General features: G+C 39.4%; 1 protein-coding gene across 5 annotated transcripts in view; it reads right to left on the bottom strand.

The window, feature by feature from the left end:
- Positions 1–27,819, bottom strand: part of LOC122562580 (sodium- and chloride-dependent GABA transporter 1-like) — a 109,875-nt gene that overhangs the window by 34,559 nt on the left and 47,497 nt on the right. For 2 of the 5 annotated variants that reach the window (XM_043715539.1, XM_043715538.1), the window contains exon 2: positions 19,575–19,709. In XM_043715539.1, the coding sequence (XP_043571474.1) occupies positions 19,575–19,709 (135 nt within the window). Of the gene's footprint in view, positions 1–319; positions 2,184–6,192; positions 6,282–19,574; positions 19,710–27,819 lie in introns of those variants that run through there. The other 3 variants (XM_043715540.1, XM_043715542.1, XM_043715541.1) reach the window with 3 other exon arrangements.

Genomic DNA, 27,819 nt, shown 5'->3' with positions numbered 1-27,819 from the left:
AAATTCCCAAACGATAGCATAGGTTTGCATTGACATTTTTAAAGCCCTAAATAAATTCTTAGTGAGAAGCAGAAATATTTTGCAATAAACAACTTAACGAGAACCCAACCCTGAGGGTTGGCAAAGACCTTGTATTGTATACAAAAGCACTGTTAATTGTCAGCATCAGGGGATGGACTTATTACAATTGTTAACTCAAACATACTTTTACTAAAGGAAAAAAAAATCAAGATTTTGCATCAGTGTCATCTATCCGCATCCAGAGACAACACACTGTAATGTAGAATTGGTTATAAGAGACAGATGTAAAATAGCCTACCCTGAATGTGATATATGCAGCAAATCATTGCAGAGGTAATTATTACAGATACACAACAATGTTATAATTCAGTAATTGTAAAATGAAGCATTTTTCAGTAAGAGTGCCGTTAACCGACGATGTTATAATCCATGTCCAGATGAATCTTGTAGCCACTTTCCTTCCTACATTGTGTTGCGAGCCCGCCCTGATAAAATGTGGCAGCTGTAATGGTGGCATTAAAAGGAGAAAAAAAAGAAAAAATATCATCAAACTGTAATGTAAGTCACAAAATTCAGCAAATTCAAAAAGGAAGATACATTTCAAATATTTAAGAGACTGAAGAAACTCTAAACAGTAAAACCAACAAGTGAGAGCACATGCTCAAATTCAGACCACCACCAAAGAAATCATCAAAAGTAACTTGATGATTCCAGACATCATTCAATCACTAAACACATCTCTGCTTGCAGATTTCATAAGAAATGAATTTTCATTTAAAATAAAGGGATGCACTGCTGTACAGAGTATAGGCCTCTACGGGGTTCGATATATTTAAATACAGACCAACAGTACACTCTTGGACATAAAATCTTATTTAAGTCCCATAATTCTGTAAGAGATTCAACTCAAAAATGGATAAATCCCTAGATTCATATTACATAACCAAACTTCCCATTACAAGTGTACTTGGTTTTTAAAATCAGACTCTGCATCCATTCTTTACTATTCCCAAAAAAAAATCACAAAGCATCCAGTTTCCGTCCTTGACAGCAATCAAACTGAATTCATCAGTATCATAACAATATTTGTCTGAATCATTGTTCCAATAAATCTTACATATTTGGATAAGATCCAACTCAGTGCTGCATCATCATCACAATTATGTCACGTGTTTGAATCATACAGGGAGATGATAATGTAGTGGTAATGCCACTGGGCTAACACTCTGCGTTTGCCCGAAACATCGATTTTCCTGCTCCTTGGATGCTGCCTGACCTGCTGTGCCTTTCCAGCACCCCTCTAATCCTAACACTCCAGAAGCCCAGCCTAATGTTCTGGGGACATGGGTTCAAATCCTCCCTTAGTGGAACTTAATTCAACTAAGAAATAATCTCAATAATCAAGATAACATTTAGATAATTTGTGAAACCATCATATTAAAAACTGTCTGGTTTATTAATGCCCTTTAAGGAAAGAAAAAATTCAGTCTGACCCAGTCTGGTGCACAAGTGATGCCATACCCACAACAATGTAATTGATGCTTACTATGTGGGAGGATCAATAAAAAGGCATTGGACATAAACCTTCAGCCTAGTCAGTCAGTCATTAACCTTTTGAAAACTTCAGTAATAAGAACATACCAAAAGTAAAACTAGAATTACAAGTTATAAAATACACACAGCTCTATTAAACTGGCTAATTCTGCTTAAACAATTAGGGATTTTGATGTTCAGTTTGAAGTCTGACATGGTAGGTCTAATTGATGCATGAATGCTGTGAGAAATTAATCCCTGTTTAAGAAAGAGTGGCACAGATCTAAGTCAAGACCAATGTTAATCATGTAAAGAAAATTAAAGACCTCAAGAACAAACATGATACCATTTCTGAAGAAGAAGAAAATAGTGTTTACAAAAGAAAAAGAAAAATTGAGCAGTGTGAGCTCAGAAGCCAAGATCAGAAGTTAGGATGTTTGCTGATGTTCAGTACCGTTTGAGCCTCATCAGATACTGTAGTAGTCCATGTTCAAATGCAGCGAGATCTGGATAATATCCAGACTTGAGCTGACAAGTGCCAAATAACATATACGCCATACAAATGGCGGGCAATGACCACAGTGTTCCCATCACTGAATCCCCAACATCATGGGGTTACCATTGACCAGAAACTCAACCGGATTTGTCAAATAAACAGTGGCTACAAGTACAAGTCAGAGCCTAGGTTAGGAATACTGTGGTAAGTAACTCACCAAGTGATTCCTCACCATCTACAAGGCACAAATCAGGATTTGATGGAATTCTCCATTTGCCTGGAGGGTGGAGCTCCAATACCACAAGAAGCTTAACACCATCCAGGACAAAGCAGCCCACTCGATTGGTGCTAAATCCACAAGCATCCACTCCCTCCACCAGCAATGCTCAGTGTACTATCTCCAAGATACTCTGTAGAAATTCACCAAAGGTTCCCAGACAGCATCTTCAAAACCCATGCCGACTTCCATCTTGAAGGAAAAGGGCAGCAGATACATGGGAACACCAACAACTACAACTGCCACTCTAAGACGCTCATCACCCTGACTTGGAAATATATCGCCATTCCTTCAATGTTGCTGGGTCAAAATCCAGGAATTACCTCCTGAAGGACATTGTGGGACAACCTACAGCATGTGGACTGCAGTGGTTCAAGAAAGCACACCACTTTCTTCTCACGGGCAACTAGAGATGGGCAATAAAATGCTGATCAGGCAGCCATGTTCACATTCTGTTGGTGCATAATAAGAAAAGGCATTATTTAGAAGCAGAGAGATGGGAAATTATAGTCAGACTCATAGTTGTAGAGTTATTGAATCTGTTTCCATGCTCTTCCGTTCAAATTTGTCCATGCCAACCAAGTTTCCCAAAATACTTTAGTCCCACTTGCTTGTGTTCGGCCCAAATCCCTCTAAACCTTTCCTATTCATGAACTTCTCCAAGTATTTTTTAAATATTGTAACTGTACCTGCACCTACCACTTCTTCTGGCAATTCATTCTATATAAACCATCCTTTGTGTGAAAAGGTTGCCCCTTTTAAATCTTTCTTTTATCACCTTAAAATTACGCCCTCTAGTTTTGAATTCCCTCACCCTAGGGAAAAGAGCTGCACTATTCACTTTATCTATGTCCCCCCATGATTTTATAAACCACAATAAAGGTCACCCTCAACCTCACCCTCCAGTGACAGAAGTCCCAGCTTATTCACCCTCTCCTTATAGCTCAAACCCTCCATTCCTGATAACATCCTCTCCAATTTAATAATATCCTTCCTGTATTATCTCAAAAATTTTCTATGAAGTTTTGCAAATTATGGAAGGTTCAACAGGATAACTGTTTGAACTGTTTAAACCACATCTCTCTTGGCTATAGGATATTGCTTTTTCAAATAATCCTCCCATGTCTATGCTTAGAATAGACAAACAGAAATGCTTGTTTTTTTCTGATTAGATCTCAACACTCCAAAACACAGATCCTACCATCTTATCGGTTTAAGTCATTTCAACAGGTAGAGTGAATCTTAAACATCCCAATCAAAAAGCAGCATCATTTAGCAATGCAACAAAGCTTCAATATTATATTGCTTCCATGCCTAAATTTTGCAATATTCTCAAAGTTACGCTTCCAAATCCAGAGGTGAAAAGCCGACTAACTTTACAAACTGACCCAGCCACAATTTCATTTTTATGGACGCGGACTACTTCAATGTCTGAGGAATTGTGAATAGTGCTATACATTGTTCAATCATTAATGCACAAAACTCACTACTTACCTTATGAAGGAGAGAAGTCATTTATGAAGCAGCTGAAGATGGTTGGGCTCAAAACTACACACAAGAGCTCCTGCAGTGATATCCAGAGTGAGCAAACTCACTCTCAACTCACCTCCAGAATTCACCTCTTTCATTCATTTTTGTATCAAAGCTGTGATGAGGTTTAGATCTGAGTGGCCCTGATGAAGGGCTTTTGCCTGAAACACTGATTTTCCTACTCCTCAGATGTTGCCTGACCTGCTGTGCTTTTCCAGCACTACTCTAATCTTGACTCTGATGGAATCTAGATTGAGTATTACTTAGTAGCTTCTTCCTTTGCCAGTGCTGCTTAAAAACATTAACAACTCCACTGATGACAGTAAATTAATTAAATAGCAAAGACTTATGAATAATAAAAACGCTTCCTAAAAGAGCCAAAAAAAATCTCTTGGAAGTGACAGCATATTCAAGCTGCAACTTGCACTTACTTTTAAGCAAGAACTAACAGTCATGAGAATTAACGAGGTAAAAACAATGACTACAGATGCTGGAAACCAGATTCTGGATTAGTGGTGCTGGAAGAGCACAGCTGTTCAGGCAGCATCCAAGGAGTTTCGAAATCGACGTTTCGGGCAAAAGCCCTTCATTATTCCTGATGAAGGGCTTTTGCCCGAAACGTCGATTTCGAAGCTCCTTGGATGCTGCCTGAACTGCAGTGCTCTTCCAGCACCACTAATCCAGAGTCATGAGAATTGCTAGATTTATTTAAATCTATCCCATTTAACACTGTGATAGTGCAACATGACATGATAGAGAGTATTCTCAGTGTGAAGATGGGACTTCATCTCCTTAAGGATTGTGCAGTGGTCAAATCTTACTGCTACTGACATGAAAAGATGGACCTGTGGTCGGCAGATTGGTAAGGATGAGATAAAGTACGTTTTTCCCCATTTGTTGGTTCCCTCACCAGTCTAGCAGCTATGGTCTTTAGGACTTGACTGGCTCAGTCATTAATGGTGCTGCTAAAAACCCTTGGTGATGGACATTGAAGTCCCCCACCCAGAATATATTCTGTACCCTTGGTACCCTTTGTGCTTCTTCCAAGTGATGTTCAATTCACTCATCAACTGAAGGGGCAGGAGACATGGTAATCTGGAGGAGATTTCTTTTCCCAAGTTTGACCTGATAAAATGAGACTTCACAGGGTCCACAGTCAATGTTGAGGAATCAGAGTGTAACTCCCTCCTGTCCATATGCCATCACCTCTGCTTTTGGTGCGCAGAGAAAACCAGGGAAGTGAGAGAGTGTTGTCTGGGACTTCATACATAAAGTATAATACCATGACCATGACCAGTTAAGTAATGGCCCAACACATAGTCAATGGTGGGTGCTCCATACAGTTTTATTACTGAAACTTTGAAGGCAGTTACAAGTTAATCATATTGGTCATGGTTCAGGTAAGGAGAAAGTGAGGTCTGCAGATGCTGGAGATCAGAGCTGAAAATGTGTTGCTGGAACAGTGCAGCAGGTCAGGCAGCATCCAGGGAACAGGAGAATCGACGTTTCGGGCATAAGCCCTTCTTCAGGAATGGCTTATGCCCGAAACGTCGATTCTCCTGTTCCCTGGATGCTGCCTGACCTGCTGCGCTGTTCCAGCAACACATTTTCAGCATGGTTCAGGTAAGGACAGCACTTTCTTTTCTGAAAGAACAAAGGTTTCCTGCTTAAACTTTCAACTCTTTCAATTAATTCAGATTTCACAATTTGCTGTGGTCGGATTCAAACCTAGACCCCCCAGAACAGTAGCTGGGTCTGTTCCTAGTCCAGTTTTTGCCTCCTATTTCTTTTGTACTATGATATTGCCACCACACCATCACCTCCCTTACATTTTGGACTGATTGCACTCATACTGCTGTATTGTTTTGAGTTCGAAGAAAATAGAAGGCTTAAAGCCACATCGATGCAGGTACTTCTCAGTCAAAGAAAGACAGGTAATTGCAAAGTAAATTGCATTTTATAGAGAAGTCTCAATGTGCATGACAGACAACAGGGATTGAAGCTCCTAGAACTGAAGAAAGAAAGGCAGTGGTTACATCTTATTGAAAATTGCAGCAAGCAGTTATCTAATGCAGATTAGAGCTACCAATAACTCTAGGAGCAGAATTTAAATCTTAAAAATTGCAGTCTAAAGAGCATTTGGATGCTTATTTGTGATGCCAGTGTCTTTTCCAACTTAATGTTGCTAGGTTTGCTGAGCCCAAATAATCTGGGACAAATTCACTAAATTCTGCTTGTTTACCAAAAGTGTCTCATGCAGGAGTCAAGACGATCATGGGAAATGCGACAACAGCATGAGTCGAGATTTTGTGAAAAGAATATGTGGATTCACTACCTGTCTCTCTCTTCAAGAAGCACAGACGGGAATGATCATGCGATTAACAGATTTGATCGGGTAGACTATCTCTGTCTCAAAAAAACAAACTGAGGAGAAAGTCTTCAGGTTAGAATTGGAAAAATAAAGCAGCAAACCCCTTAAGAAAATTAAAATAAGGTAAAAATGATAGTTTCTGCCAGTGACTGAAGACCAGGTCATATGACATGCAGCTGGTACATATTAGCAAAAATAAGTCAACACAGAACAACGGCAGGATTTCCATCAGTTTAGGCCTGAAACACATTTTTGCCCTAGATAAACAAAGCCCAATGCATTTCCTCAATTTCATGACAATCCAGATGTTAAATCTATGGGAGGGGGGGGGGGGGGGGGTGGAAAGAGAAGAGAACAAATATATATATATATATATAAAAAAGGCAAAAAGTTACAAAATGATAGAAAACAATGGACTTAGATTCTGAGCTCACATTCAAAAATTTGGGAATCATTTTATCAGTGCTACTCCTGATATAGTAGGAGAGCTTTGTTGTAAAGTTCAGTTCAGGAACAGATCTGTACTGTGCTGTTGCTGTTCATTGTGTCTATCAAAATGAGATGGGTTTAAGATTAAGCTTTTAATACCACATCTAGTTCTTTTTGTTTGACTAGGACACATTCCAGTTTTATAAATGAAAGTAATAATGATGAATTTAGTCAACTCTAAGTACTACAGAGTGAAATCCTATTCTACCACCTACAAATCATACTTTTCCTCAGAGTTTGAAGTTTGTGCATCAAGTCTTATTCCAGTGACCATTGAACAACATCTTGACCTATACTTTAATGCAGCACAGAGGTAGTGTGGAACATTGAAAAAACAAAAATGTCCCGATGATTTGTCCTCCATCTGCTCTCCTGGATTCACTCCAATCATCAGTCCAGTAAATCTATATCCATCAGAATAGCTAAATTAATATATGGACATTATCTTGTTATTTTGGTTTGTGCAAATTGATTGTTGAGTTTCCAACATTGAACCAGTGACTACAATTCAAATATACTTCAGTGGAATATTCAGAGGTTATAAACAATGCCCTATAGATCCAAATTCTTCCTTACTTATCATGTTATTTTTGGTAGTACGTTTCACCCAGATTTACCAAGTGTTACACGCGACAAATGATTATTAAGTCTCATCATAACTCAAGGGAATAAGGATTCATTCCTTTTATATAAAAGAACAGGTTCCACTGGTCCACAGCTCACTGGTAGAGCAGAGAAATTTTTTAAAAGGCCACTTATTTTGCAATATATCCAAGAAGCAGAAAGGATAGGGTAACACTATAGTTTAACTGAAACAGTCCAGATTTTCATTTTATATCCTGATGCCCTGGGCAATTTCCTCAACATATAAATGGTGCCAGTGGGATCAAGGCAGTGACAAAAGTACCCTACTGGAATCTAAACAGAAGAGATACAGTAGGGCAGGAAGACACCCAGGGATAATTGACAGTTTGCAGTACAAGTTGCCATCCGAACTGGATGGGTGGAATCCTTTTACATTGTACTCTTTTAATCATACAATTTCACAAAAGAAATAAAACAAAAGCACAAAAAGGTCTCAGGTCATTAGGTGCACATTTTTCAATATCCAATGTTCTGTTTTAATGGAATCCCTTACCCATTTTACCCACCTTTTCTACACAATTTGAGTTTTGATGCAGGCTCTTAGAAGTGCGCACAATTCACTACAACTTGACATCTTCAAGGACTGGGTAAAAAGGTTTACCCAAAACGTTGATGTTCCTGCTTCTCGGATGCTGCCTGACCTGCTGTGCTTTTCCAGCACCACTCAAATCTTCAAGGACTGGAATGGTATTTCAGTGATTATAAATGTAATGAAGATATTATGCTTCAATGTTCCAGGATCCCTCCACAGACCATGGATATCAGATAAATTAATCCATAATCCAGTCAAATATAAAGCAAGCTTTTACTGTCAAATTTAGGGAACCTACCATTATCATTTTTCCAATGAACACGGCGGTACGGTGGCTCAGTGGTTAGCACTGCTGCCTCACAGCACCAGGGACCCGGGTTCAATTCCCGCCTCGGGCAACTGTCTGTGTGGAGTTTGCACATTCTCCCAGTGTCTACATGTGTTTCCTCCGGGTGCTCCGGTTTCCTCCCACAGTCCAAAGATGTACAGATTAGGTGAATTGGGCATGCTAAATTGTCCATAGTGTTAGGTGTAGGGGAATGCACTGGGTGGGTTACTCTTCAAAGAGTCGGTGTGGATTTGTTGGGCCGAAGGGCCTGTTTCCACACTGTAGGGAATCTAATCTAATCTAAACAGGAAATATCATCTGCAGTTTATGCTAATCAGTCAGTCTATCAGCAGGCTTATCAAAGAGTCTAAGACATTGTAAACAGAGCCATGTATTCATCAGTTCTTTATGAATTACAGTTGAAGCATGAATATATGGAAAGGCGTGCAACTTTGAGTTTTTAATAGACCTCCTGAACACTCAAAACCAGTCACATTACAGAATACTATCTAGGGAACATTTAACGTTGAATTGTTTAGATTGTCTAAATTATTTGAAGATTCTGAAAAAATGAACAGTAGCTGTTTGAACATTAAAGCTATTGTTGTGCCATCCTGATGGCCTCAGTTACTAATACAAATCAGTGTCAGAGTGCCAATATAATTAATCCTATTTGAATTATTGTGAAGCACATCATGGGGATGGAAAGCCAATTATTCTAAGGTTTCGGAAATCATATTCATGTATAAAATTTTGCCATCCAAGAGAGAAGAGTGAGCATGCAGCAGATAAGATGGCAATGGGCAGCGTTTCCATAGGATCAAGAATGAGATGAGGAGAAATCTTTCTTCATCCATAAAGTGGCGAACCTGTGAAGTTGGCTGCCACAGAAAACAGGCAAAAGTGAGGACTGCAGATGCTGGAAATCAAAGTCTATATTGGAGTGGTGCTGGTAAAGCACAGCAGGTCAGGCAGAATCCGAGAAGCAGGAAAACCGATGTTTCGGGTAAATCAACGTTTCCTGATGAAACTTTTTTGCCCGGAATGTCAATTTTCCTGCTCCTCGGATGCTGCCTGACCTGTTGTACTTTTCTAGCACCACTCTAATCTAGACTACTACAGAAAACAGTCAAGGCCAAAACGTTTTACAATTTGAAGGCACTGGATGTAGCATTTGGGACCAAAGTGATCAAAAGATATGGGACAACAGCAGGAACAAGCTATTGAGTTGGATGATCACCCATGATAATGAGTGGTGGAGCAGGCTCGAGGGACCAAATGGCCTACGCCTGCTTTTTTTTTTTTAAAATGATTTTGTTTCCACAGAAAGGGGATGAGAAAGATGAGAGCACCATCAAGGAAATGTGCAGGAGATGGATACAGAACATGGAATGAGATCTGAATTGCCACCTTGCTGTCCTTTTCCAGCAGTGGAAGTTTTTTTCTTGGATCTGGAAAATGTTTTTAATAATCTTAGTTTACTACTTTTCCCCAACCTCTGAATGTCTTAAAGTGCCCCAATTAAATTATTTTTGAAGGATAGTCACTAGGTTGACAGACAATCTGACAACAAACTCAACAAGCATTGCTCAGACTAAAGAGAAATAACATGAAATATTTTTAAAATTTATTGCACAACATGCTTATTCCACTAAAACATCCAAGCCCACATCAAAAATTTAATGTGCAAATGATGTGCAATAAAAACTGATGTAGTGTATTATGATCCCATTGGTATAATGATAACACTGAATCCCTAGTACACAGTCATAAGATGTTACTGGAGTCATATCATTATAATACCTGCCAGTTGTCCAGCATTTGCTTTTTGATCGGTCTGGCAAAGGTGTGAGATTGTATGGCTAAATGTGAGGGGAACTAAATTATGAATTAGCCCCTTTCCAATGACAATTGATGCTGAGTATCTCAGCTCAATGAGCAATGATCTGCATAAGGGGAGTCCACACATGCTAGTGAACATCATCCTTTTTTCCAGGTCCAAATTCATTTTATTGACTACCTCCACCTAATGCAACTTGTATTTGAAATTTAGCACCTAGCATCTTTCCATTTCCAATGAATAATTATTGAAGGAATATTTGGTGCCATTTCACCATCATACCATCTCTGCTGCTGTTTAGCTAGAAACAATCACTGCAAAGCTGCTAGTTAACTCAATTTTAAAATTTTGGAGCCAGAAACAAAGGCCAATTTCCCTACACATGTTTTCATAAGCAAGGAGGGGACATAACTTGACAGAAGTGTCAGTCCTCCTTGGTAACAGTATATGTGTATTCTAACAGCACAAATTACTGTGCCACACTTGTGACACTGGGACCCATACAATAGAAAAATGCTAAAGATAATACTTGCAGTTAGTAATGAATTGGGCTTTATTTCCAAACATTTCTTCCCAATACCATTGTAGCATCCCTGGTGAAAAAGAACTATAAAATAGTATCTTAACTGCTTCCCCACAACGAAGAAGGCCAAATTCTTTTATTGGTTTAGAATTTGTGAACCGTAACTGTAATCAAAACAGTAAGAAGAGCAGCAATTGGGCACAGAATATGGTTACCATTAAACTAGCTCTCTGACTTCTAATCTAAGAATGGTTAGGTCACACTACAAAACTTTCAGAACCAAGCATTATTCAGCACAGTCCAGATTTGCTATCACACTACCATTGCATTAAGGTCATCACAAAGGGTTCTTATTACATTAAAATTTATCACATGGAACAGTTTCACCACACTATAGTAAAACACCAGCACAAAAATTACAGACAGCATGAACTGATAGCATTAGCCATCACCTGCTTGTAATATGCACTGATACTTACAGCACAGGTTGAGCATATCTTTAAATACAACTGAGAGTCCACCTCATGGTCTTGGGAAGTGGAGCGCAATGGAAGACAATATTAAGAATTTGATAAAGGACAAGATATTGAATTACTTCAGTAGGACATGCCTCTGTTAGATACCATGAAGGAAGTTCAAAAACAATTGACAGCTGAAATTAAGATGTTGACATACAAAGATAGTGTGTACTGCAGAGATGGAAAGAATTTATTGTAATCTTTTAATGGAGAACACCCAAGCAATGGAAGTCATTGGATCTCAACTGCAAGCCATGCCATTGATCAGATCTGGCGTGTTTTGTTTTGAATGGTGGGAGTTCAGTCACTGACATACTCATTAAAAAGTAACCAACATTTTACAGGCAAACTCTCCAAATAAGACTAAACTGACAACAACAAAAAAAAAGTTTTAAATTTTTTTCCAGTTCAGTCATGCTTAATCACAAAAGTGAACCATCATTAATCTCAACTATCTTTTAACAAGGAAGAATGTTCAATTCAAAAGCAGCTCAAGGGGCTGAAATTCCTGGAGTGCTATCTTTAGCATTCTGGTCATATGCATATAAAAATCTTTGATGAAAATATAAAATAGTATAATAGCTGACCAAAAGTTATTATCAATTTAAACTTCAAAAAGTATACAAAGGGCCTTTTTGTTTTCTTCAGAGCGAATCAACCAGATTGCTAAAAAAAACCTCTGGGGAATGTAACCCCTAAACTATTTTCTCTAAACATGTTATTACATTATTTACTTAACATTTAATATAAAGTTGTCACAAGTGAAAGTTTTTCACAGTAGGAACAGGCATGTTTACTTTAAAAACTAAAAATCTGTACTTTACAGCTTAATTGAAAAGATGATGATTATTCATGACTGCAGCTCCATATTCAGGAAAGCAGAAATATCCATGACTGCACATCTGATCCATCATTGGTCACCAGAGTTTTAACTAAATATACTAACATCAAGGCTGGAAATAGCTTGAAATGAACTTAGGAATCTCAAATTGCTTTTTCTCAAGTGGTTTATGAACAGGCAATAATTCATTTTGCTACAGAAAATGTCTTTAAGAGGAGCATTCCTTCATGAACAACCTCACCTACAATATCCAGCCATTACTTAAGGAACTAGGTGGCCAAAGCCAAGTATGTTTCAGATGTGACATAGTTGCTGCCTTAAAATTTGTTAAAATTAAGAGGACATTTCAGCATTCTATTGTCATGGGAGACTCAAAATAGAAGTGATTTAAAAAGTCTAAAAGTTTAATTACATCAGCATAATTGTCAGCTTTTACATTAAAATTAAACAGTAATGATCTCGCCTCCAAACCACTTCTTAAATTTACCAGTGAAACCAGATAATTATGATCAACTATTTCCAAGCTTTGACAAAAACAAAGAAAATATGTTTGCAGTTCAGGTGGTTTCCCTGATTTTGTGGCCACTGTAGTTAGCAACTGTGTCTTTATAAAATTAAGAGTATCAGTGACAGATGCTGTAGTACTCTCAAACAAGCAGCGAGGCCTACTGATTTATTTTTGTTCGAAAGAAATACATTAAGTATAGTCCTATATTTTTGTGTCTGCTGGATCTATGACTTTCAACATTGAAATAAATCTCAACCACATTCAAAACTGTGTCCGGGTTCCATAAAATCTTCCAAATGTTTTGGCTTATTTCAGAGTTAAGAAGAACACAAGGTTTTTGGGCATGACCTGCCCTGCAAATTCTCTCGACTTCTCCCTTGAATGGAGATGCAGGCTGATTGGAAAGCTCAAATCAATAATTCAATACAATAAATGTTATTCATTCAAACCATGGGACTTGTGATGATACTGTCACTTTTAAAAAGGTTATTTTGTCTTGTGGTTTTTTTTTGAAGAGAGGTTATAAAGGCAGAGGTGCCAAACTGGCTACTAGAGAACTGCATGCAAGAATCTGTCTGAATTTACCTTTTTGCTAAGGGGTGTGTTTATGAGACGTTACTATATTGGAACAGCTAATTAGTATTATAACTATTATTTGGTTAAGTTAAGTTTTTCAATAGTCAAGTTATTCTAAATTTCTTTTTCCATTTGTTTGTATTTTAACTGAAGTCATAGAGTCAGTTTAAATAAATTGTGTTTTGCTTAATGTCGAGTAGTTTGACCAGTCACATCACATCTGGAATATAGCTCTTCACATCTACCTTTAAAATAAGATAAAGTTAGGATCCAGGTTACCTTCTTCAAATATTGAGGGAATCTGGCCTGGTCCATAATACACTGAATACGACTTAAAAGCACCTTATTCCATTAGGCAGAATTGAGGACTGCAGATGCTGGAGATTAGAGTCAAGATTAGAGTGGTGCTGGAAAAGCATAGCAGGTCGGGCAGCCTCCAAGGAGCACGAAAATCTACATTTCGGGCAAAGGCCCTTCATCAGGAATGCCTGAAGGGCTTTTGCCCGAAATGTCGATTTTCCTGCTCCTTGGCTGCTGCCTGACCTGCTGTGCTTTTCCAGCACCACTCTAATCTGCACCTCATTCCATTGTCAAAAAACAAAATGTTACAAAGGGCATGGATAACTGCTGTGACTTTAAGAGGTTACTTTGTCCTAGTTTTTTTTGGAGAGATTTTAAAGGCAGAGGTATTGAGCAGAACAGAACCACTTGAGGTCTTGGGGGATTGTTTTTTTTTAAAATGTTGGAACAATAGAAGCAGTCTGAAGGGCTGTGGTCAAACTCCCACAGAACAGGATGATTAGTTCAGCTTTCAGCAGAAGTTGCTGGGGTTGTGAAAAAGATCATCTCTCTCTTTGCTACAACTGAAAGCTGGAGTTTTCTCTGATTTGTTTCTTGATGTTCTTTCCTCCTGGATTGGGGAACTGCATGTAAGACAATCGGTTTTCTTAATTTGCCTTTTTCCTAAGGAGTGTGTTTACGGGATGTTGCTAAATTGCAACAGTTAATTGGTGATAGTTACTCTGTTTATTGTTGCTGGAGAATTCAACCATGCAAATCTCAAGACTGTGCTCCCTAAATTCCATCAGCATGTGGACTCTGCAACGAAAGGGGAGAACATGCTGGAGCTGGTTTACACAAACATCCCAATGCATACAGGGCAGAGTCCCAGCTGAAAATGTGTTGCTGGAAAAGCGCAGCAGGTCAGGCAGCATCCAAGGAACAGGAGATTCGGGCATAAGCCCTTCTTCAGGAATGAGGAAAACTGAGGTGGGGCAGAGTCCCAGCCCCACCTCAGCTCCTCAGATCACATCCGTTATGCTAATCCCAGAATACAGACCACTTGTCAGACATGTCAAACTGGTTCTGAAGCAGGTGAAAACCTGGCCAGTAGGCGCCATTTCTGTTCTTTAGGACTATTTTGAGCGCACTGACTGGCGCATGTTTAGGGAGGCAGCAACCGATGGTGATTCCACCAACTTAGAGGAGTACATGGTGTCGGTGATTTGCTACATTAATAAGCATATTGAAGACATCACTGTGTCCAAGACCCAGCCAGATGCTGTGGATGACCACAAAAGGTGCGTGCACTGCTGAGGACCCATGATTCTGCCTTCAGAGCGGATGACAAGATGGCCCTAACAACAGCAAGGGTTAACCTGACCCAGGCCATCAAAGTGCGCATACACACAGAATACACAGCCACTTTCAAGACAGCGGCGATATGCGGAGCATGTGAAAGGGCATAGAGGCCATCACCAACCACAGAACAGCATCGCCTGCTTATGCTGGTGATACCTCCTTCCCAGAGGAGTTGAACAAATCTATGCATGGTTTGAGGCACAAAATGACATTGCAGCGAGGAAGACCACCACCATCCTCCTCCCTCCCACCCTCCCATGACTGGATACTGTGTCTTACCATGGTTGACGCGAAGAAAAACATTGTAGATTCAACCCACGAAAGGCTGCTGGACCAGATAACATCCCTGGCAGAGTGCTGAGAGGATGCTCTGATGTACTGGCAGATGTTCTCACAGACATCTTCAACATGTCCAAGATACGCCATAGTCCCAACATGCTTCAAGGCTGCTACTGTTGTCCCCGTGCCAAAGAGGTCTTCAGCATCCTGTCTCAACAACTACCACGCCATTGCACTTACACCCAGTATGATGTGCTTCAGAGGCTCATGATTAGGCATACTAAGACCCTGCTGCCCCCTCACTGTACACCCTGCAGTTCATGTATCGATCCAATCGTTCAACAGTTGATGCAATTTCTACCACCCTCCATCTGGCCCTCACTTACCTGAACAAGAAGGACACCTACATCAGATTACAGTTCATAGACTTCAGTTCTGCATTTAACACTATTGTTCCTCAGACTTGATTGGAAAGCAGAGTTTGCCGAGCCTAAATATCTCCCTTTGTAACTGGATCCTGGACTTCTTGACTAGGACACCTCTGTCAGTCCAGATTGGGAACAGCATCTCAAACACCATCATCAAACTACCAGATTGAAAGCAAAACACATTTTATTCATCCACGATAGTTAAAATACAATCAAAGAAAAAAGGGATTGGAATAACTTAACTCCACTGGAAAACTTAATGCAATAATTGATAGAGTAGCTTTTTGTTATTTCTACCATATACAACTGATACAGTAAAACGAGACAGCGTTCCTCCAGGATAGAGAGTACTACATGGACCGCACAAAGTACACAACTGAACACAGCACAAAGTGCATAAGAAGTGCAAAACATGCAAGTTGCAGAATGGAAGTGATGTAATAGAAGGAAGATGCATAATAGACATTGTTCTAACAGCAATTCAAAGTCGTGCAAAATTTCAGATGGGAAAGAGTCTGATCATACTGTGTTAAGGAGCCTGATGGCTTTGGGGAAGAAACTGTTGCACAGTCTGGCCGTGAGTGACCGAATACTCCGGTATGTTCTGCCAGATGGCAGGAAGGAGAAGAGTTTGAGTAAGGAGTGTGTGGGGTCTTCTACAATGCTCTTAGCCCTTCAGATGCAGCATGTGGTGTAAATTATCTGTAATGGAGGGAAGAGAGACCCCATGATCCTCTCAACCATCCTCACTATCCGTTGTAAGGTCTTGTGATCCAAGATGGTGCAATTCCTGAACTAGGCAGTGATGCAACAGCTCAGGGTACTCTCAATGAATCCTCTGTCAAATATATATATATGTGTCTATGTGTGTTGGGGGGGGGTGCTTTCCTCAGCCAGGGGAGGTTCTACACCAGGTGTACGCCAAGAAATTTGGTGCTCTTCACAATCTCCATGGGGGAGCCGAAGTCCAACGGAGAATGGTCGCTCCATGCCCTCCTGAAATCAACAACTATCTCTTTCATCTTGACTACATTAGCCGCTGCACCTCCTTTCTGGAGGCTGACTCATCATTGTAGTGAGTCTCATAAGCACCAGTCATATCATCAGCAAACTTGATGTGATCCGACCAGTGCATTGCTGCACAGTTGTGTGTCAGCACGGTGAACAACAGTGGACTGAGCACACAGCCCTGGGGTGTGTGCTCAGTGCGATTCTGCTCGATTGCTCTGAAAAGGCGGCCAGAGTACAAAGTACTCTTCAGTCCTTGTTGAGGTGGTAGGCTATTTCCACCTAGGCAGCAAGGCAGGACAAAGTACGCGCACACATTACAGATAATTAAAACTAGTTACAGAAAGTGAACAAGCACAGTGATGTGTGACATTATGATGTGCTGGTGGTGAAGGGAGCAGACAGGTTACACTAAGTCAACTTAGTCAGTTTGGTACACGGTAGAACTATTGCATGGGAAACATATTACCTCTATGTAGCAGCAGGATCAAAACAATTGAAAATATACGAAGAGGATCTTGGCAGCTAATAAAAATGTGAACTGGACAATTGAGATAGAAAAAGGAATAAGGAAAAGAGAAAGTCAAAAATGACAGCAAAAGCTAAAACGGAGTGAAAAAAGGTGTTCTCAGCATTTCCTGGATTTAGTTTAAAAGGCAACAGGCTGTTGGATTTGGTGTTCAGTCTCTGGGAGTGTATGTGAATGGCTACGTGATCATGAAAAAAAGTTAATAACAGTAGCAACTGATTTGGTCTTGGGTCAATTACTTCAGAAATCATGAAAATGGCAGTGCAGGTTGAGAGAGAGTAATTAGTAAAGCATACAGAATTCTGGGCTTCATTAAATGAGGCACAGAATACAAAATAAAAGAAATTCTGATAAATAATTATAGAACATTAGCCTGAACTGGAGTGAGTATTTCCAATGCTGTGCTCCACACTTTGGAGCAATGCAAAAGGCATTGAGAAAGCGAGAGTGCGAGAGAGCGCGAGAGAGAGAGAGCATGACAGAGAGAAAAAAAAAGTGTAGACTAGATGCACAACAGTGGTTCTATGGTTAAGAAACCTACATTGTGAAGATAATTTAGTGATGCTTGAATTGACGTCTTCAAAAGAAGAAAAAAAAGGAGTTCAGAGAAGATTTGATGGAAGTTTTCAAAATCGAGAAATCTGCTCAGATTAAATAAACAGTAATGGTTTCCACTGATAGATGGGTAAAGAAAGAAAAAGCAAGGCTTGGAAGCTGATTTAATGTGAATGGCAAAAGAAAAATTAACATTAGGGAACTTTCTTTCCCACCCACAGTGAGTGGTTACAATCCAAACCGCATTGCCCATAAAAAAAGGTGCTGGAGGACTTTCAGAACAGAATTGGATCATTATCTGAAGAAAAGTCTTTGTAGGGCTGTGAAGATATGGGAGTGCATAGATTTTGTAAAGACAGCACAGGTGGGCTGAATGGCCTTATTCTATGCTGTTATCATTTTATGATTCACATTTGATCTTGTGTCCACAGGTAAACAATGGCCATGAAATTGGCGGGGAGAAATGCAACAATAGAACTCAAGGTGCGCTGGGCGTGAAATGCTACATTTCAAGATCAATAATAACCTATAAAGATAAGGGGAAAATACTATGCAGCTACCAAAGTGTTTTTATTACGCTTGAATTGGCAAGATGACCTATAGGAGAAAATGAGGACTGCAGATGCTGGAGATCAGAGCTGAAAAATGTGCGCTTCTCCAAGATGACCTATATCAAACATCAGTTCTATAAGTTCCCAACTGAGGAAGAAAATCAAATCAACAAGACAGTGGTGCTGCTGTACCATCATAAATCTAATTCTCCTACAAATGAAAGTATGCGTGGATATTGAGACAAATCAAAAAAATCCCATATAGTTTCTTTTCTCTTCCTATCTGCCGAATCCATACAGCGTCCGCCCAGTCTCTTCAGGGCATGGATCACATTAAACATCTTTTTAGAGCAAGAACCTCATAATAACATTGTGTACAGGCTTGAAGATAATAACTGAATAGAACCAGTAATAAGGGAAATCATGAATAGTAGAAAGAAGCAACAAAAGTAAATTACACCCTTTGTCTAAGTGACTCAAATGGTACGAGTAGACGAATTGTTAGGATTAGCCATTGCATCAATCATAATATGTATGCAGGAGTATCCAAAATAAGGATCAGACAAGGCGATACAAAAAAGTAGTCAAGAAAGAGGATCATGAAAAAGGAGCATTTAAAAAAAAAGACATGGTTGTTGATTAATTAATTGTTCAAAACACAAAAAAAGGTACAACTTAAAACATAGGAGATAGGAAGAAGATTTGAGACAGAAAATCTAAACTCACTTAACTAGATAAATTGCAATATAAAAACTGCGAATTTAGTTTTCAATAGTATAATACCCAAACAGCTATCCGAAGAATATCTTAATTGGAAGAGAGAATGAAAACACTAGATTACACTTCATTTGTGTAGCTTCACACTGAGCTTAAAAAGGGAAAAACATGAAAATTCTGTATTAAGACACATTTACTTCAGCTCCATAAGCAACAAATTATCCAACTCAAAACTCAAAAGTAACTACTTTGGAAATTACGGACAGATTTAAGCTGGGATGAACTAAATAGATATCACTACTCTTCACCAGTACATATCCAGATTTCTATCCTCCTCAACATTTATTCAGGAAAGAATGCTCCATTCATGCAAATCATTTAATATAAAACTTCATTAATTTTGTGCTGAATAAAAATAAACAGCTTCAGCACCAATTAGAAATTGACCAATTTCATCAAGATTCAATCTTTCAAAAATACCAATGATGGCGTCAGAAGTCTAGTGCAAGTGGGACTCATTACAATAGCATGTACCTAGAGATAAATTAAAATGGTCCAAATGATTGAGTCATTTTCAGCAATATAAGCTTGGTAAGTAATCACAAGTATTTGGAGTTACATATTTTTTTCATCTGCGAAGAACTTATGGGAATTTTATGTTAAAGAAGATATAACGTGCTGAAGCAGTTTGTATCTTATCAGTAAAGAAGAGATAAATCTATCTCCAGCACAATTAAAATATCCCAAGCAGAGATGATCAATGAAACGAGCTGATGCTCTCATTACAGAAGAACATGTTACAGGAGATGTTTTATTACAATAATAGCCGTGGACAAACCTTTCAGAAGAGGGCAGAGTTTTGCCAAGGCATGGACAGGACCCAAACGTGTAAACTGCCCGACAGTGAATTCCATGAGAAGCAGTGGAATCCCACAGAGCAACAACATGACCAGATACGGGATGAGGAAAGCACCTGTGGGAAAGACAAAAATAGTTAAGGAAACAAGTACATATATTTAGCAGCAAAACATGGAGGGCAGGGTTTGGGGGAGAAAGGGTCAGAGATTGGCTGGGCCATCCATATCCTTAGTACAGACAGCAAAGGATCCATTCATGGCCATTTGCTCATCCATGTCCACTTACTATATAATGACAACATGATCAGAAAACAATAGGGTTAGCTTCCACGTGCACATTGATAAAAAACAGCCGTACCTAGTCACCATCTCTTGACTACTGTACTGCCTCTGTTCCACTACTTATCCAACAACCAGTCTAGGATGAGCTAAATATGACATCTTGCTGAAAATTGAGCAGGCTTAAGCAACTGTTCTCAAATTCTCTCAATAACACAAAAGCAAAGTATTGCATAAACTCGAAGTCTGAAATGAAAATAAACTGCAAGTACTCGGCAGGATTTGCAGCAATGGAGGAAGATAGATCGAGAACGTTTCAAGTTGATTACTTTTCTGTAGAACTCAATGCCAAATGCTTCCAGCAACGCGTTTTAAACTTTATTACTCTGATTTGCCTCTCACTAGCTGAAAACCAAATATTTTTCATTTTTGATGTCCTCCTTTTCTGTATATTCTCCATCACAAAAATGGAGATCACTTGAATCCGCTCCAATCTCAGTCAACTGTCACCAACAGTCTCATTCATAACAATGCAAGAAACAGGAGGAAACCTCACCCAAGACTGTTGCTATTCAATGACCAGAGAAATCTTTGACCTCAATTTCACTTTCCATTCTGATTTCCATAGTCTGAAGATCTATTTCACCTTGAATAAATGAATCCACTAAACATCCACACCTCTCTAGGATAGAGAACTGCAGAGATTCATAACCTCTGGGTGAAGAAAGTTTGCATCTGACCCTCCCTTATATTGAAAATATATCCCATAGGTTACGCTTTCCAACAACTATCCTGCCAAGCTATTCATAAGCAACTCAATGAAATGACCTTTCATTCTTCTAATCTCCAGAGCGTACAAACCCAATCTGCTCAATTTCATATCACAGAACAATAGTCTCATTCCAGAAATTAATCAATAAATCTTTGCTCCATTGATTCAAAGGAGAGCACGTCCTTCATTACATATGTGCCCTACTCCAGGTATGTTCCCACAAAAGCCCTGCACAATTGTAGTAAAACTCCCTCACTTTTGCAGTAAAAGGAAACAGGATATTTACTTTGAAGTACTTAGAAGCTCTTACAATAAACTTTAACTTTCTTGTTGGTTTAATCATTTGCTATTTATGTAAATTAAGTATTTATCTAAAAATAAATCTTGGCTAATATACTTAACTTTAATCTGCTATGGATTGGTCACTTTTGAGAGTTTTTGTTACTCAATGCAATTTAGTTTTGTTATGACATGGTGGTGAACCCCACTGCTAATTATACAAAACACCCAGAAATTTGCCTCGTCATCTGTTAAGTGACACAGAACTCCCAAATTCCACTATGTAAAGAAAAAAAAAACAATTTATTCTTTTAACTCTGAAAGTGAACATTAAACAACAACTACGTACAACTCTAAGCCTCCTTTCTCTTAAATGTTTGTTATCTGCCTCCAATTCAATAACAATATACTGTTGCAATAACAACCCCTATTAAAATTACATCAACTTAATTTCAAAAACACACAGTCCTCCTTCTTTCGGCTGAAGATCTCCCTAGGTCGTCTTCTGTCTTTTACCGCAAAGATGTTTCATATGAAAAAAGGCACCTTTGATAGAAAAGAAGTGTTTCGAATGGCAGTTTACGCTCTAACTTTTAAAATGCTTGCTTCTTTATACCCCAAATATTGCATTGTCTCATTATTCGAGGTTAGCAAAAACAATAAATTCAAACTTGAGTGGGTTTTAGTATCACAGGGCATAATTTAAACTGATTGGTCAAATTTGAATTATCATCAAAACAGCAGCCAAAACTCAGGTGTACATTTCACAGCCAAATGTTACAGGTTTTCAATTTTTCAGTACACTCGGAGACTGCTACTTAGTCATCTGACAGGCGCTTGTAAACTCAGTACAAAACAGCATTCACTCTCTCAAAGGTACAGTACACACCTTCAACTTAACATTTTCATTGAAAATTTAATTATGATTTCTTTAAATGTTTTCCACTGTTTTTCTACTTTTTTAAATCTAGTTTCTCTATAAGCCTTAGCCAGCATGCCTCTCTTTAGCTATTGAGTTGACTTTAAATCTGAAACAATATTCTTAAACTTAAGTTATATATTTAAATTTAAGTGTGACATTCAATCATAATACAATCACTCTACCTCATTGGACCTTTTCCTATGAGATTAGTCATTACACAATACAAGATTAGCCTTGTTTGTTTCCATGTCATATGTTCTAGGAGACTGATCTGAATGTATTGTATGAACTTGAGCTCCCTGGTATTTGATTGATCAAAATATCTTAATAGTAAACTTCCCATAATTCTGCACTCTGTCACAGCGTTCCTTTTACATCTTGATTGCACATTTTGTCCAATTGAAAAGCTTTAGTAACCTTTGGACTCAATTATTTCAATGCTCTGCATCGCTGGTCTCCCATTGCTCACCCTCTAGTTGATTAGAAAATGCTGCTGCATGCATATTACTTGGCATAGAGTTCCGCTCATCCATGCCAACTGACCTACCTGGATCTCCAGATGCCCCAATGCCTCAAAGTTAAAATAAAATCTGGTGTTTAAATCCCCCCATGATCACCAATCATCTTTAAACAGCTCCATCTCTGAAAGCTCTCACCGCTCTCTCCCCTTCAGATTCCAGTGTTGCACGTAATTCACCTAAACACCTTTAAGTTCCAGCATTGACAGAAATACCTTTTGCCACTTGGGCCTGTGATTTGAAACTCCTCTTTATATGTTTGATTTTTCCGGCTTTAAAAAAAGAACATAATCACTAATTCCCTCCTTTGAATAGAGGATGTTTTTCTTTGAAGTACCTTTGAAGTATCTTGGGACACAACAGGTGTCAGGCCAATACTTATTCTTGAACGTCATAAACAAAATATCTAAACATTATATTGCTGTTTGCCTAATCTTGTTATATACGAACTGCCTACCATATTTTTAAATTACATTGCCTGTAGACTCATTCCTTGATACCTGATGATGTTTGAATCCATATACTGAAGGTTAGCCCCAGACACCATTTTTCTTTAATTGACTTGTCTGCTGTAATCACATGTTTTAAAGTTTTAAATCTTAAATTACAGTGTGTTCATGTCAAATTAATTTGTGCTGAATATATGCTTTAAGAAGATTCAGCAAATATTTTTTTAGAAAAGGTGCAAAGTATATTCTATCTAAAAAGAGTGGAAACAAAAGCAATTTTAACCCATTCAATTTAAGATATTAAGCCTATAACGACACTTCCTTTCTGAGTCAGAGTAATCTTTGTTCCAGCTTGCGTGCAACCAGAGAGTCCAAAATCAGAATGACTATGCAATTTTAATTGTCAGGCACAAATTACAACTCAAACTATGCTGCTGCCGCGCTATCCTTTTACCTTATTTTTTTTTAGAAGTCAGAAGTTCATCAGCAGGAAAAAAAAAGCAAGAAACTTTTTCACTGCATAGAAAAATATTGATGAGGTGCCAAGATGAACAGTTTATAGATCATAATATTTCTGCCTTTATTCTTGGAAAGGTATAAGCATCAAGTTTGTGATACAACTATTTTGTTACAGAGTGGAAGTGGAAGGGCTCTGTGGCACAGTGATAGTGTCCCTATGTCTGAGCCAGGAGGCCCAGGGTCACATCCCATCTGCTCCAAAGTTGTGCTTTATCATCTCTGAACAGATAGGTTAGAAAATATCTGAAAGTGGAACTCGGCAACAGTTACCAACCCACTGATATCGATGGCTGCTGAAATGAGTAACATTATTTGGGAGGTAACCAGTCCATTTGGCTCATGGCTAACTTTAAATTGTTACCACAAAGATTATGGGTCAGTGGTTTCTTCAATACAGTAAGTTAAATGATTTCAGATAGAGAAAACAGTCTTGACAGAATCCTTAAAAACATTTCACATTTAAAGAAAAGAATTAAAGTGGTTTCTTTGCTCGGAAGTAACAGTGCAGGTAAGGATGAATAATTCTAGAATCTAGCTCACACTCCTGCCAAGATTCAGATTGTACTCAGACTAGTGGCTTTGAACCAGTTTGTTTCATGATGATGATATTTCGAATTGACTAAATAACTGCATCATAATTAGTTGAAAAGATAAAGGACCTGACTATCAGTTTTTGACATGGCTAATTTTGTAAAGCAGTTGTGCTTCCCAAGCACTTATTCTGCTGACAGAATTTTTACAAATTGTATTGAAATGGTGGTACCGTGGCAGGATCCGAATTTGTTCTGATTACTAGTCGAGTAACAGAATCAACATGTCATTGCGCCAAAGTTGTTTTAGTTAAGCAGAGTAGCCAGTACATCCAATGTTGGAAGAACAGTTTACTGAGTGACTCTACCACAAGCTGTGTAACTGCATACAGGCATACGGTAGGTAAGGGTAAGAGAAAGGAAAAAAAAAACTTAAAATGTACAGTAAATGAGAACACAAAACTTCCTCATAAGCTTCTCGCTACTGGATACAAGTTTTAAAAAATGCAGTCGCCTGTTCATCAAGTTTATAATCAGTGTTTGCTAATCCTTCTATTTTTCTTACATCAACAAAACAGGATCAGGAATACTGCCTATGATTATTCAAACTGTGACATCATTCAATAGAATAAATTTAAGAGTGGACATCAATATGAAAGTAAGAACTCATGACGACATTAACCATTCACCATATTTACATGAACACATGGGGTTTCTTGCACTGGAACCTCAGTGATTAGAAATCCAAAACAGCACCATACCCTCGGGTCCTCGATAGTAGGACAAGCAATTGTATATTCCCCCAAACAAACTGATTAAGGAATTTCTGGTGTACAATATCTAAACCAGGAAGGTTCAGCTAGGATATTTAATTCAATGCCAAATCATGTACAGAAAGCAAAATAAATATTTTAACCTCAAATTAATATTCCCCGTCTATGTTGATAACTTGTCAACTTCCTGTCCAAACCGTCCTCATTAGACAACTCGTTCATTCCAGACATTAGTCTTATATGAACTGTCTCCAATGCATTTGTATCCTGTCTACTTAAAGGTCACTAATACTGTGCACTGTACTCTCGATGTCTCATCCAGCACCCTGCTTAATGGAAGCATAACTTTGCCAGTTTGTATTAAATTCCCATCATAATAGAATGTTGCCATTTATTAAGTTTACTAATTACTTGACGTACTTGCACGGTAACATTTCGTGACACCCTGTACAACTCAATTTAGACAGAAAAAATACAGAACAAAATTTCTGCAAAAGGGACAATTTCACATTTTCCCCAAGTTATACTCCATTCATCAGATTTTTGCCCATTCAGTTAACCGATCAGAATATTTTCTTAGCATTCTAATTTCATCTTCACAACTTACTTTCCTACCTATTTGTGTGGTCTGCAAATTTGGCAACCATATCTCTCACCTCTTAATCAAAATCATTTGCATAAACTGTCAAAGGTGGAGATCCTGGTACCAATCCCTGTGGCAACCACTCATTACCCCTTAACAATCTGAAAAATGACCCATTTACATCTCTGTGCTTTTTGTTAGTCAGCCAATTTTCTACCCATAGTGAAAGTGAGGATTGCAGATGCTGGAGATCAGTCAAGATTAGTGTGGTGCTGGTAAAGCACAGCAGGTCAGGCAGCATCCGAGGAGCAGGAAAATCGACATCAGGAATAAGGCAGGGAGCCTCCAAGATGGAGAGATAAATGGGAGGGGGGTGGGGCTGGGGAGAAGGAGCTAAGAGGCCAAGGCACAAGATGAAGCATGCTTCCTCCAGATGTCGGGTGGTGAGGAGGCAGCGGTGGAGGAGGCCCAGGACCTGTATGTCGTCGGCAGAGTGGGAGGGGGAGTTGAAATGTTCAGCTACAGGGTGGTGGAACGGTTGATTGGTGCAGGTGTCCCGGGGATGTTCCCTAAAGCGCTCTGCAAGAAGGTGTCCACAGTCTCCCCAATGTAAAGGAAACCGCATCGGGAACAACGAATACAATAAAGGACATTGGTGGATGTGCAGGTCAATCTTTGATGGATGTGGAAGGCTCCTTTGGGGCCTTGGATGGGGGTGAGGGGGGAGGTGTGGACACAGGTTTTGCAATTCCTGTGGTGGCAGGGGAAGGTGCGAGGAGGGGAGGGTGGCTTGTTAGGGGGCGTGGACCTGACTGGGTAGTCATGGAGGGAACGGTCTTTGCAGAAAGTGGATAGGGATGGGGGAGGGAAATACATCCCTGATGGTGGGGTCTACTTGTAAGTGGCGGAAATGTCGGCTGATGATGCAGTTTATGCGGAGGTTGATGAGGTGGAAGGTGAGGACCAGGGGGTTCTATCCTTGTTGCGGTTGGAGGGGTGGGGTTTGAGGGCGGAGGTGTGGAACATGGATGAGATGCGTTGGAGGGCATCTTCAACCACATGGGAGGGGAAATTATGGTCTTTAAAGGAGGCCATCTGGTGTGTTCTCTGGTGGAACTGGTCCTCCTCGGAGCAGATACGGCGGAGGCGGAGGAACTAGGAATACAGGATAGCATTTTTGCAGGAGGTAGGGTGGGAAGAGGTGTAATCCAGTTGTGGTAGTCAGTGAATTTGTAAAAAATGTCAGTGTTAAGTTGGTTGTCATTGGTAGAGATGGAGAGTCCAGGAAGGGGAGGGAGGTGTCAGAGACGGTCCAGGTGAATTTGAGGGTTGGGGTGGAATGTGTTGGTGAAGTTGATGACCTGCTCAACCTCCTTGCGGGAGCATGAGGTGGCACCGATGCAGTCATCAATGTAGCGGAGGAAGAGGTGGGGCGTGGTGCCAGTGTAACTACGGAAGATGGACTGTCCTACGTAGCCAACACCATTAGGCTAACACTGGAAACTACTTTCCAGTCACCAAAACATCTGTTGGCTTGTGTTTCCTGTCAGTCAATCAACAGATTTTGGATCCCATGGGCTTTAAATTTTTCTGACTAGTCAGCCGTGATCTTAACAAATGCCTTAGTAAAATCCAGACAGGCAACATCCATTTGCTCTGCTCTCAGGTGTTCTTGTTACTTTCAAGTAAATTAGTCAAACAAACAGTCAGAAAAACTATGCTGACTATCTCTGCTTTTACAAATAGGGTTAATCCCCTCTCTCAATATTGCTGGTCAAAAAGGTTTTTAGCACAATTGGTCTTCATTGCTCAGACCTCTGGAGTATAGGAGTTGGGATGTCATGGTGAGTTGTACAGGACATTCGCAAGGCCTTTTCTGGAGTATTGTGTCCAGTTCTGGTTGACCTGTTATAGAAGAATATTACTAAACTGGAAAGGGTTCAGAAGAGATTAACTAGGATGTTGCCAGAAATGGAGGGTTCAAGTTATAAGGAGAGAATGGGTAAGATGGAACTTTTTCCATTGGAGCGTAGGAGATTGAGGGGTGATGTTATAGAGGTTTATAATTTCAAGAGGGGTTTAGATAAGATGTCTTTTCCTTAGGGTGGTGGATAAGTCAAGGGGGCATAACTTTTAAAGAAAGAGGAGAAAGATCTAAAATAAGAGGCAATTTTTCTTTGTTACACAAAATTGTGTGTATGGAATGACCTTTCAGAGGAAGCGGTGGACATGGGTACAGTTATAATGTTTAAAATGACAAGTACGTGAATAAAAAAATGTTTGGAGGGATATGAGCCAACTGCAAGCAGGTTGGTGGAGGGGGGGGCTAGGTTAGCTTGGGGATTATGGTCAGAATGGACTGAAGGTCTATTTCCATATTGTTTGACTGTAATGATTAAAGCTGAAAATGTGTTGCTGGAAAAGCACAGCAGATCAGGCAGCATCCAAGGAGCAGGAGAATCGATGTTTCGGGCATGAGCCCTTCTTCAGGAATGAGGAAAGTGTGTCCAGCAGGCTAAGATAAAAGGTAGGGAGGAGGGACTTGGGGGAGGCGCGTTGGAAATGTGATAGGTGGAAGGAGGTCAAGGTGAGGGTGATAGGC

The sequence above is a fragment of the Chiloscyllium plagiosum genome, chromosome 25 (genome assembly GCF_004010195.1).
Source record: "Chiloscyllium plagiosum isolate BGI_BamShark_2017 chromosome 25, ASM401019v2, whole genome shotgun sequence".
Classification (NCBI taxonomy): Eukaryota; Metazoa; Chordata; class Chondrichthyes; order Orectolobiformes; family Hemiscylliidae; genus Chiloscyllium; species Chiloscyllium plagiosum.
This window is presented reverse-complemented; position numbering and strand designations above follow the sequence as displayed.